This window comes from Phaethon lepturus, unplaced genomic scaffold (genome assembly GCF_000687285.1).
Source record: "Phaethon lepturus isolate BGI_N335 unplaced genomic scaffold, ASM68728v1 scaffold45261, whole genome shotgun sequence".
NCBI classification, from domain to species: Eukaryota; Metazoa; Chordata; class Aves; order Phaethontiformes; family Phaethontidae; genus Phaethon; species Phaethon lepturus.
The window spans coordinates 37,860-50,743 of NW_010520879.1; the positions used below are offsets into that span (position 1 = coordinate 37,860).

General features: G+C 43.4%; 1 protein-coding gene across 2 annotated transcripts in view; it reads right to left on the minus strand.

Annotated features, from left to right (window-relative positions):
* Window positions 1–12,884, minus strand: part of LNX1 (ligand of numb-protein X 1, E3 ubiquitin protein ligase) — a 70,281-nt gene that overhangs the window by 35,337 nt on the left and 22,060 nt on the right. For both annotated transcript variants that reach the window (XM_010297524.1, XM_010297525.1), the window contains exon 2: window positions 493–734. In XM_010297524.1, the coding sequence (XP_010295826.1) occupies window positions 493–734 (242 nt within the window). The remainder of the gene's footprint in view (window positions 1–492; window positions 735–12,884) is intronic.

Below are 12,884 nucleotides of genomic sequence, written 5' to 3' on the forward strand. Positions count from 1 at the left end.
CCTGGGAGGCTGGCAAACATCCCCCAAGCTCCCAAAGCACTTCTTAAGTTTTGTTTTCCTGCAAATACTTGGCAGCTGCCAAACACAGTTCCCAACAGCCTTTTGGGTAGGTGCCCGTGGCGTGATCTATGAGGGTTACTTGGGCCACCGTGTTTTGGTGAAGCTATTACACAGCTACACCATCTCCCTGGCACATCACACATACCATTTGCTCTTCCAACTGAGATGACTTGCCTAAATAATCTATCTTAAGACCTGTGGTTTCCATGTGTGCAGCTAGTCTGTCTTCAGCTTGATGCTGCCCCCGGCCAAACAAATTTGTTTTTCACCTCAAATCTATTGGGTCACTGAGTGCATAATTTGATAAGCCATGTAAAATTAAAGCTTTCACTCTCCCTTTTTTTTTTTAAAGCCTCCAACAACATATGTTTCACAGAAAATGAATGCTGAAAGACGCCAACAGGCTCTGAAACCACCACTTTTAGTTCTTACTTCTGTTTCGGTTGCTGCGGTGCAGATCTCCGGGGCTACTGCCTGACTGGCTGTCCTCCGAGGTGGGGCTGAAGGCTGGGTTCACTAGCCCCGGCTCATCTGTCATTAAGGCGATGGCTGCAGCTGCCGAGAGCTCAGGGCCCAGGGCAGCTACTGCTAAGCTGGAGCCATGGTCCGGAGACCAGTCTTGGGAACGCCTCTTCCGTTCCTTGGTAAGGCCGTAGTGGGATGCTCCCTTACATCTAAGGAGAAAGGAGGGAAAGGGAGACATGATAACAAATTGTATGTAAATGTTGTGTACTTATGGAAATTATCCGGTGCCAAGGAATCATTTGGAGTACAAACTGTGATGATCGCAGTGGCTGATGAAATACGGATGCTTAACAAGAAGGAAAAATGCCAGTCCCATCATGTTACACAACCAGAAAGAAGGAAATTTGTCCTTCAAAGTAGCTGGGTTACCACCTTACATGGAAAGGCTACTGCTGGTCAAGAAAAAATAAAGAACAGTAGCCTTGTGTGTAGTCTCATGTGTATAAATAGTTACCGCGGATGTGTCCTGTTTTCAGCTGGGATAGAGTTATTTTTCTTCACAGAAGCTAGCGTGAGGGAGAAACTGTTGATAACGTGCTGATGTTTTGAGTTGTTACTGAGCAGTCAAGGACAGTCCAACTTCTCGTGCTGGCCTGCCAGCGAGCAGGCTGGGGGTGCACGGGAAGCTGGGAGGGGACACAGCCAGGACAGCTGACCCAGGCTGGCCAAAGGGATTTTCCATACCATATGACGTCATGCTCAGTATATAAAGCTGGGGGAAGAAGAAGGAAGAGGTGGAGGGACGTTCGGAGTGATGGCATCTGTCTTCCCAAGAAACCATTACACGTGATAGAGCCCTGCTTCCCTGGAGATGGCTGAACACCTGCCTGCCCATGGGGAGTGGTGAATGAGTTCCTGGTTTTGCTTTGCTTGCATGTGCAGATTTTTCTTCATCTCTTAAACTGTCTTTATCTCAACCCACAATTTTTCTCACACTTACTTTTCCAATTCTCTTCCCCCCATCCCACCGTGGGGGAGTGAGCAAGCAGCTGCGTGGTGCTTAGTTGCTGGCTGGGGTTAAACCACAACAGGATGCAAGAGGACAGGAATAGCAGGTGGCTAATTTAGTCAAAGGCTACGGTCTGTAATTTCCACCTTGCCTCTGGTTAATGGAGAGCAGGGTGAGACCTGACAACTTCTTCAGGTCTGCTGGTGAAATAAAAGGCACCTTACCCAGCCCTGCACCCTGAGGAGCCTTCCCGGTCACCAAGGCAGTTGCACCGGGACCACAGCATTGTGGTCTTTCATGCAGGAGGCAGGGTCTGCCCTTCAGGTAGAGGCCAATGCAGTGGGTGAAGAGAGGGTTGCAGGTGGGAGTCAAACGCTCAGGGTCTGTGGGACTCAAGTCCCCATGCAGTGCCTGTACAGACCTTTTACTACTTGAACTGCACCTGATGAATTGTTTTCAAATTCAGCCATGGAGATGAATTTCCAGCTCTGCTATTCCAGCTCAGTTGAGACACTAAAATAGAGGGATCATCGCCTTGATGGAGGAAGAGATACAAGAGGTAGTGGGGGGTCCCACTGGCCCCTCAGCCCTGCCAGAGCCAAGGAGGGAGTGCAGGGCTCACATCAAATGACTGAGTGCAGGTCCTCAGACTAAGGTCCTTGAGCCAGTCTGGGATTCAATTGGGGAGCTCAAGGCTGGTTCTAAAATAATTCTGGAGGAAAATCCAAACCCTAAACCCTGATTCAACCTCCACAGTGACAAAATCCTCCGTTTCTGGTGGAGACACACATGTTCCCAGAAGAGCTGAAGAGATTGCATTGTAAGAGGCAAACTACAAGCCTGCTTTGAAACAACTTACTTGTGGTCCCAACTGTCATCTCTATGTTTATTCTTGTCAGCAAAGGCAGGACCACATATAGCATTTGAGGGAGGGGATTCTGCCCCTCTACTCTGCTAGAGGGTGAGACCCCAACTGGAGTCCTGCGTCAAGCTCTGGAGCCCTCAGCACAGGAAAGACATGGACCTGTTGGAGCAGGTCCAGGGGAGGGCCACAAAAATGATCCGAGGGATGGAACACTTCTCCTATGAGGACAGGCTGAGGGAGCTGGCGTTGTTTAGCCTGGAGAAGAGAAGGCTCGAGGGAGACCTTATTGCAGCCTTCCAGTATTTAAAGCGGTCTTATAAGGAAGACAAGGACAGATTTTTTAGCAGAGCCTGTTGCAACAGGACAAGGGGTAATGGTTTTAAACTAAAAGAGTGTGGACTTAGGCTAGATGTAAGGAAGAAATTTTTCACAATGAACGTGGTAAAACCGTGGCACAGGTTGCCCAGAGAGGTGGTAGATGCTCCATCACTGGAAAGACTCAAGGTCATGTTGGACAGGGCTCTGAGCAACCTGATCTAGTTGAAGATGTCCCTGCTCATTGCAGGGGGATTGGACTAGATCATCTTATAAGGTCCCTTCCAACCCAAACGTTCTATGATTCTATGATTTCTTTCTTAAGACTTGTTAAAGAAAGACACTTGAATAAAATTAAAGATGGCTGTGCTCTTCATGAGTCAGTATTTAATTAAAGCTATAAAACAACTGAAAAGACAGAGTGGCCCAAGGACACAGAACCTGTGACTTTTCTCCAACACCACTTCTTCCCAGTGCCCACCCACTACAACCTCATTCTGCATTAAAAAAAAAAAAAAATCTTCCTTTTACTCATAATCTAATGAGCTTGGCCTACTTTCAGTTACTGTTATCTCTTTCTTCATCGTAAAGCCTAACTGATGACTTTCATAAATGTGCCCTGTAGGATAAAGTCACAGAAATAGCTGCAGAAACCCTTAGGGATAGAAAGCTCTTCATAATATATGGCATGCACAAAAGGCAATGCATAATGCATACAGTATGCCATGCTAGTGGGTTAAGTGTCAGAAAAAGAAGTACACTCAATGGAGGCCTTGGAAGAGAAATGTTTTATGGAAGCAGTTCTAGGGGCGGAAGGATGAGGTGAGGACAAGTCACAGAGCTCTTTATATCAGCTTTGGAGAAGTAGTTTAATTTCTCTTATGGTATTGGCTTTTTATCAGAGGCAACTAAACTAAAAACTTTTTTAGTGCTAAATTATGACTTACCATCATTTACCTCATACCACTTCTGACAACTTTCTTCTTAAAGAGGGAAAAAAAAAACCCCAACCCAAACCATATCGTATTGATGCAACTTGTAAGGTTTGCAACTTTACAAAAGTTGTAAGGGCTTTGTATACGCTTTAAGGTTTGGATGGGAATGGCTGTGGCTGAAGTTATTTCTAAAACCTTTCACAAGCCAAATGAGGAGTCTCAAATGAAAATACTCCTATGGAAGAGAAGGTTGGTCAACTATTTCAAAAGACCAACAAAAAGTTATTTGGGACACCTATTCCAAGACAAGACTGCAAAAATAATAATGTAAAACAGAAAAGAAGAGCTTTCTCAGTAGAGGCCTTCTGCCTCCCCTGCAGCAGGCATTTTCCTATCCCTTCCTGAAAAAGAAGTGTGACTTCCTCACCCCGCAGCATTCCACACTGTGGCAGGATGCTCTCCTTTATGTTTCATACGGAACAGAACCACAAAGGCCTTCTCCTCTTGCAGCCTACCTAAAATTCTCCAACACAGCATTTTGGGAACCTGTCCTTGACCTCTCCATCTTGCAGTAAGGTAACATTTACTAATCCAGCCTACAAACGCTCAACAAAATATTTAAAAATAGTCTAAAAAGCCAACACAATGAAACAAACACAAAGAAATGGCTTCAGGGTGAACTGTCTGCTATTCTCAAAAGACAGCCTCTGCCTTACAGAGATCCTGAAAAGACTGAGAATACGATAAGAGATATTCCTACTCCAGATTTTATTTGCCTCTGTTTGCACTGTGCCAGTAAAGTTTCAGTTTTAGCTGATATTAGAACACCAGCCTTGTGAATGGGTCCTCAAATGCATATCTTTTTTATTTTTGGTGGGTTGCATGAAGATCAACTTGAAGATCAGAAGTGGCTCTACCCAAAGACTCCAGCTACATGGATTCAGTTGCTGCCTGGTGCCCATCTGCACTTCACCACTAAAGCCCTCACTTTCTGTGGAAATCCTCACTTGCTGCTGCTGGCTGTACTGCAGACACCCAGTTAACAGCATCAATCCAAACAGCAATGACCAGAAGACAGTTACTCTGAATGCAGAGAGGGCTGAGTGACGCAGTTTAAGATGTGGCTTATTGGAGAAGACAAGTTGTCATGATACAAAGCACAAGGCATATCTTTCTAACTCTGCCAGAAATAGTTAAAAGAGACCAAAGCTCTTCAAGTATGAGCACTGAAGCTATTTCTTAAATAATTGTGGCAGGCATAAATGAACACAAAACAAGCCCTCTTTCTTCAGATTAACACAGTGTCCTTGAAGAAGAAAAAGAAGTCCCAAGCTCTCAAACTTGCAATAAAGTCTGCAACAGCATCTCTTCACTTTCATTGTTTTCCTTGTGCTGACACTGCTGTGATAACAGAAAACAGAAGAGATGACTGTCTAAGTGGAATCATATTTATAGTGTGTCAGCTACATTTTTCCATATGGTTGGATTTGGCTCCCAGAAAAGAGAGGTCCATAAAACAGCTACATGCCAGTACTAATTATCTGTCTCTCTGTGATTATTAATCAACTGCCTGATTTACAGCTAGGAGAGCTGGATACCTGATTAACATAGGCCAGTCAGAAAATGAACCCAACACTATCTGTTGGCCAAGGTGAACTACAGATTTATGTTCCTTCTCGGTCGCGCCAGACAGCAAGTACATCCGTGCAGCCGTACGATACCGAAACAATTTGAAGGCCAAAACCGAGAGAGATAAACAGACACGAATAACGTGTGTTGTCCAGTTCATGCCATTAAAATAGTGTCACTAGGTGCACACAGAAAATGCAGAAAATAGTTTCTTCTGTTTGCAAGGCCTCTTTTAGGAAGCAGAGACGTGCTGTCCTAAACCCTGGAGGTACGAGCTAACCTCGGTGACTGCTGAGACTTCACCCAGGGCTGCAATTCGGGCTGGCACCAACCCCCGTGGCCGCGGGGCAAGCCTTGCCCCGCGCCCTGCACTGCACGCGAGGGAGGCTCTGCGCTCCAGGCTCCAGGAGCAGCACGTCCCAAGTGCTGGATCCAAAACCCCGTGGCTGCCTTAACTTGGTCCTACCATTTGTAAAAACGGGCTTCGGTCAAACTCAAGGCGAACAGAAGCATTTCCACATCATTCGCAAATTCAAATGAAAACTGGTTTGAAAACAGACATGCGTTTTCCTTGCAGCATCCCTGACTCACGAGGCAAAGGAGGGCCTGAAAGTGAGGTTGACCTCAAAGATTTCCATTACCTGTGCTGGCACAGGGCAAAACGTAAAGGCAAAACATAAACGAGGAAAACTGCATGGATTTTTTCACTTCATTTCTAGTGATCTAAATGAAACAATATCACAGGCAAAAGATATATGTATATATTTATAATGCATTTGCTCTTTTAAAAACATGCTGCTTTCTATCTGTGTCACGTCACCAGCTATCCCTCTTTCCCCCCATCTCAGACCTGACTGCCAGGGCAGGAAACAGTGGAAAAAAGTAAATCTAGAGAGTGGGAGTGCTTGTGAGCCAGTCTGGCTGAAATAAGCAGAGCAGAAGCTCTCCCTGCCCAGTTCCAACAGTCGCTTTCCCAAACTCACTTCCAGTGCACTCATATTTTGGTGCATAACAGGCTGTCATGGTTGATCTGAAGCTAAACCCTGGTCAGGGTAGACAAGTATGTTTCACCTATGCCCTCACTGCAAACAGTTCTCATCCCTGTGTAATTTGGGCTTGACACAGGCTGGGATCAGAAGTACCAACAGTATGTCCCACACCCTGACCCCGTCACACAAACTCTCCTGGCCGCTCTGGTACCCCTGAACTGATCCGGTGGAAAGGCTGATGGAGAAACTGAAGGTGACCAACAAGGAGCATCCTGAATAACCTGGTGCTGATAACCTCACTTGTGAGACCCTGGTGAGAGGCTCCTACCATGTCTGGGAGGGAAGTGGGGGGATTGGAATTGGAGAGTTTGACTCACAAGGTGTTGGCAATTCCTGCCCCACGGGAACCATTCGCATCGTGTGTGCATCAGCAGTGACCATAGCCCAAACGTAACCCAAGTACCAACCATGCGGATTTCAGGCCAAACACCTAAACTCTAAAGCTTTCTGAAACTCCATCATAAGGGAGTGAACTGACTTGATCAGTTCTCAGGCAGAGGTGACACCAACTCTTCTGATCTTACATCTGCAAACAGTGCACCGGGAACTGGAGACAAAAACAAAAAAGGAGTGAGGCACCTAAGCTCCAACCAAATCCCATGTTACAGATCTAAGCTAACATGCAGCAAATGCACAATCTCCCTTTCAGACCAACCATACTGGTGTTTAAGAGGCCAGGCACATCAACAACTTCAGCAGCAAAGGTGACCAATACCCTGTTTGGTCTTTACACCCGATGATGTTATATCATCCTTGCTCGGAAATCTGGCTCTTGTGAATCCTATGGTCCTATGTGCAAAATTCCTCTTTTTTGCTATATATGAAAATCAATTCTGAAACTGAGTGCTTAATAGCAATGTTTTTTCCTTGGTGATTCTGAGTTCTTGCATGTTTCATGCATGTTACTGCATGAAAGCCGCATATGAAAAAAGCTTCATAAATAAGTACCTGATTTATTATTTTTAAAATGCATTTGCCTTTTCTGCTTTTTATAAAGGATTCTGTCATGTCAAGAGCATTCCTCAAGCTACTGTAATCACCAGCTGTGGCTAGAAAGGTCCTGTCTACATTAAATCTTCCTCAATATTCATGAAGAAGGAGATGACCTGTCTAAAAAGCAAAGCTTAAACTCCTGGGGTACAGTTTCCAACCAACATCCTCTGAAAGTCAGGCTGCAAAACCTTGCTAAACAAGCTGTTCTCTGCACCTGCACTTGAATTTCGTAAAGTCAGCAACTTTTCTAGATGCTCACCGCTGCTGTTCCGTGCACTCCGCACCCTGGCTTTGATGCACGTGGGTTCCCTCTCCCTGATGATCTCAGTGCTCATTTTTCACCTAACTTAAGTGGGGAATTGTCGCAGTTACTACTACATTTTCACTTCAATAACCCTATAAAGAAAAGCCTTTTAGAAACAGCTTCCTGACACCTGGGGCATCAGGACCGGCTGGGAGGGACGTGTGGGCCGGTGGCTTGATCCCCGCTGCCTCCGGAGGGTTGAGGGTGAGTGAAGCCATCCTACGCGCCCACAAACACTGCTCTTCTCCATGTCGGCACCGGGGTAGCTACGGTAGAAGTTCAGATGAGGCAAATGGCTTCTCTGTCTAGCTGTCAGAGAGATTTTCTCATGTTATTTGCTCTCTGTTGTCAACCAGAGGCCTTTTCTAAAGTATAAACACATCGTAGATTTAGTTGTTCTATATTTCTGCATTACTACTCTAAATATTTATAAATGTCCTCATAACATTTATTTCTTTAAGATAAAGTCATTTAGCTTAAATACTTTCCCACAAGCTAGAAAAAACCTCTCAGATATCTATTTTTTTCAGTTTAATTTCTACATATCCCTGTTCTGGTTTCCTAAGGTTTTTTCATGCTTTTTGTTTTAATGAAGCCATCATAATTCAAGAAACTCTGGAACTACCCTACTAGCAAAACCTAAAGTTGTGCTGTGTCCTAGCTGTAAAGATCTGACCCCAGGGAAGGGCTGTCATTTTTACAATGCTTTTGCATTATGATGCTGTCAAACAAAATATATTTCTATATTATATAAGGAACGTGTGCAGGAGTATCTGTATACTTACACTGCCACGTCAGCTACTCTGTATGAATTTGGGTGTACCACTAGAAAAAGTACCCATAGTTCCCACAGATTGAAAAAAAAAGGTTTTCTAAGCATATGAGGAAAATACATACTGAGCGTTCTTTATAATTACTGTTAGTAATCAGCTACAGTGACGTACTCCCATTTCTGTGATTTCGTTGCTGAGAAAGAGGAGGAAGCATGGGTAGCGATTTTGGTACAGGCCCATGGAAGTATTTTGCAGTGGTGAAGGATGGAATTGCAGTTCAGAGTTCAGTCCCCACGGTTCCCAAAACTACCGACGGACAGACAGCCGGTGCCAGACACAAATTGAACAAGCATTCAATGGAAACCAAATCCCCATTTTAAGTTTGACTGCTCATACTGAGGGAAAGGAGGAATCTCCAGATTTCCTACTAGTTTTCAGGAGACTTGAAAGATCTTGGAACACATTTTTATTCTTAAATAAATTGTAGAGTTTAAACTTCATGTACGTGCTACCAAAGTATCATGTAACATGTGGTCATGTTTAAGCTTTTTTTCCCCTTCTCTTTAAAAAGCAAAAACCACCATCATCATCTTGTATTATGAAATCTTTTAAAAGGCCTGTTAACCTCTATCATGGGAACAGGGAATTGGAAGAAATAGGTAAACAATACTAGTTGCCTGCAATTGCGGGCAAAAATCATGACTGGGATTATTGTGCAATGATCCCAGTTGCTGTTGGGACTGTGTTCAAATTGTTGGTCCAGATCATGTTCTCTCCTTCCCCTGACTCTTCTTCCAGACCACTACTCTGTCACTGATGATTTTGAAACTACAACTGCAATGATTTCTCTTCAGGTTTCAGGCATCATTTCAAGTTCTAGTCTTAAACCATTCCAACAAATTGAAGCTGTCTTACATATAGGAGAACAGAGTTGTAAATTGCTAGAGACAGCTGAGATGAGCAAGTCAGCATACAGTCAGCAACTGGAAATGTCAACTTCTTTTATGGATTAGCCCAACTTCTGTATTGTGCCTAACACAGCTACTACCTGAGAGAAGCTAATATCTGCAGTTGACTTTGTGGCTTCACCTTCTGTTGCACCTTCCCCACCTGTGCCCAAGCCACCAATGCTCTGAGAGCACACAAGGGCATCAGCAGCCTGTTCCCACTGCCCCCACAAGGCATGGCCTTGGGTTGCTGCTACAGTTTCTACCCTTTCCAATGCTGCCTTTAAATGTAATGCTTGTAGAGCACAAGTAGACTTCAAGCAACAAAAATGAGGAATCAACCAGGTTGAAAGACTCCAGGCAGCCTCTTAATCATTATTTGCTCCTAGATTTCTATAATCAAACACTTTTCATCACAGGGAAGTTACTGGCCAGAAGTACAGACCCAGAGTGATCTTGCGTGTTGTAAAACAGCAGCACTATTTATTTGTACTGAACTTACTCAACTAAATACTGAAGATCCCCAAGAGTAATCTACATATCTCAAGCAATCTACTCACACCAGCTGACACAAACAAGGAAAACAGAAGAGCAGCAGACTATCTCTAACTTTGGCAAGTGCTCAGGTATTGATGCAGCAAGGAACCTACGAGTACCTGGCTAGGAGATTCAGGGAAAAATAAGAGGCGAAAATAAAACACATGGGACTAGCATTTTTGACCTAGTGTGAGCCTGTAAACCTTGCTGATGGCTTCTAGTGCTTTTAGCATTCAACATATAATACATCATTTAAACCCAATAATCCTCTTCAAGTGGTATATTAAAGTCCTAAAGTACTAAAAACTCCTCTTGATGTCAGTGAAGGTGGAGCTTGATGAAAACTTTACCAGGTGCTTTCATCACCTTCCAGAATTGCATCATTTTCTATACAACACATTTAAAAGCTTCAATGTTTCCCACTCTTAAAGAAGAGTGAAACTCAAATGTTGTTGCAAAAGAAAGTGAGAAAACACAAATTAGAAAGACCTCCAAGAGGTTCTTCATGGAAAACTTGGGTACTTATCAATAGTTGTACATTCTCACATCTACAGACAACATGCACGAGGGAGCAATCACATGCAACGTGTGTCAGCTGGGTGTTTGGAAAGCAACATTAAGACCTGCCATCAGCAGCTGTCAGCTTCATATCTGGTTTTCAAGTCCATCGAAGACCACTCAAAGAACAGCACTGGTACTCTGCAGGCAGTCTTGACCACTGATTTTGCCTTATACTAATAAAATAATAGTACAATGCTTTCACAGTACGACTTGAGATCATATGTGGTGAGACTGGAGCAGGAAGAATATATTCCTCATTTAGGACCTTAACTGAAAAATGAGCCTAAGGAAAATCACAGCATATATTGCTAAAATCAAATTATCTGTGACAAAAATAACGAGTTCAAGGACAAAGAAATTCTTAAAGCATTGCAATGCTATACTTCGTAATACTGCACAATCCAATACACTGCATATTTCAAATTATGTGGATACACATATATTGTTAATGTTAATGTTAATGTTAATGTTAATGTTAATGTTAATGTTAATGTTAAGGCTAATGTTAATGTTAATGTTAATGTTAAAAATAAGCATGCGGTCTGTTGATTCATGTGTTTTTCACATTTATTGTTCAGTGTTTTTATCATCGGATTGTAGTCAACAGGTATAACCAGTCTCCTTAGTATGCTTAGTGTCTCAGCATTGTCTTCCCCTCCTGCTATCCCCACCTATACTATAAAAACTTTGTGATGCACTAAGCAAAATATGCTTGCAATGGGACAAGGGGTTTTGGTTTTTTAACAAGGGTGACAGTATCAGTGTAACCCAATTCTTGCAGCTACAGACAGAAGAACCTGCCAGACAGAAACTTTGTATTTACACATACTTAGGACACATTTCTTTTTAAAATAAAATTAATTACAAAATCCTCTATGTCAAAGACCCAACAAGCCAGCACTACTGAGAGCAGGTTTGAGTCTTCTGTTGGCACAAAGCAGTGACACATGCACGTAAGTCTCTAGTTGTAAAATAATAAAAAGGGAACACTGCGTTCAATTTCAAGATGTTTTCAGCCCAAGCCTTCGGTTTAGTAGTATATTCTCTACTGGAATTTGAAATTACAGGAAACAATGGGGTTGCAGGCAGTAAATAACAAATGCTGTCTTTATACCCTTTTACTGAACAGACCATGTTACGGACAGCCACCCACAACTCTAGCTCTGGTGGCACTTGCCTCTGATCTCAGTGACCTAGAAGTCACATAAGATCCCTTTTAGGTCAGCATGGGTATCTGAATTACATTGCTAACCCATTTTGGTACACATCAAGCTCTGCACACGTACTTGCTTCCTCATGGGGAAGGTCAGAAAAAGGAGGTTTCAGCACACCTTCTCAGAAGTTAAAAAACCACAGAGATCCCTGCTAGATGCCTATCTGAGTGTTGAGCAAACATCTCCACCAGCATGACTAAGTAGTATCTTAAGATGTCACAAATGTTTCCCATTTTAAAAGTAGTCCCCCTGTCTCATCAAATCCAATGTCTGATATTCAGTGAGAACCCCGAATCAGTCCTGCAAGAAGTGAACTGCCTGTGACTCATGAATCACTGTGTCTTAAAACCCTAAAACAACATGTCCTCCTTGTAGGGATGGGGAAGGAAGAGTACAGCATCTCCTGGTGTATCTCAGAGTTCAGTTTCCAGGATTTCAGCCTAAGTGAGTATTGACACTGGTGTAGGATGTACGTAAGTCACACTATTGACTATATATCTCATTACACTAGTTTTTTGCGAAGATAACATCGCATTTTGCTAGAGAAACACCATTTGGCTTCTACTCCTCCTGGCTGTGCAGTCTTCTCATTTGCACGTATGGCTGGAAGAGGATGGATCAGAGGGACATTACAAGCCAGTTTTCAGAACAAACCTCCCCAAACCCATTGGGCATGTAAAAATCTTCACTGCTTGTGGTTGTATGGGTTCCACCCAGTTGAATATGAGATATTTCAGTGAGATATTTCACCCTCCCATTAAAATAAACACACATTGTAAAACCATTTAAAGGCTCCAGAAAGTCCATATCCAGCCACGGCAAAAGTATGGCTGGAATGTTGTTTACAGTCTTCTGAAATCTCACATGGTAGGAAATGCGCACCTATGCTACAAAAATTGTGAAAATCACTTTTCTTGAATCACCATTTTGTAACAGCACTATCAGAAATACTTTTAACCTGAATTCCTTTATCCAAATCTGAAAAAAGCTCAATCCACTCACCCTTGTCCCCACATAGCTACCTACAGGCAGTGCTGCGCCCAATATCACGGAAAACATCAAAAAATGCAGCGGTGCGGTTTCCCTCCTGTTGTATGTGGACCACTATCAGCTCTCACTTGGCAAGGGAGGCTGACGGATCTCACAGCCTCACGCCTCAGTTTTCACGAGTGCTCTAACCACTAAAGCTCAGGTCAGGTTGGGGTAAGGCTGATCTCTCCTCCTCCTG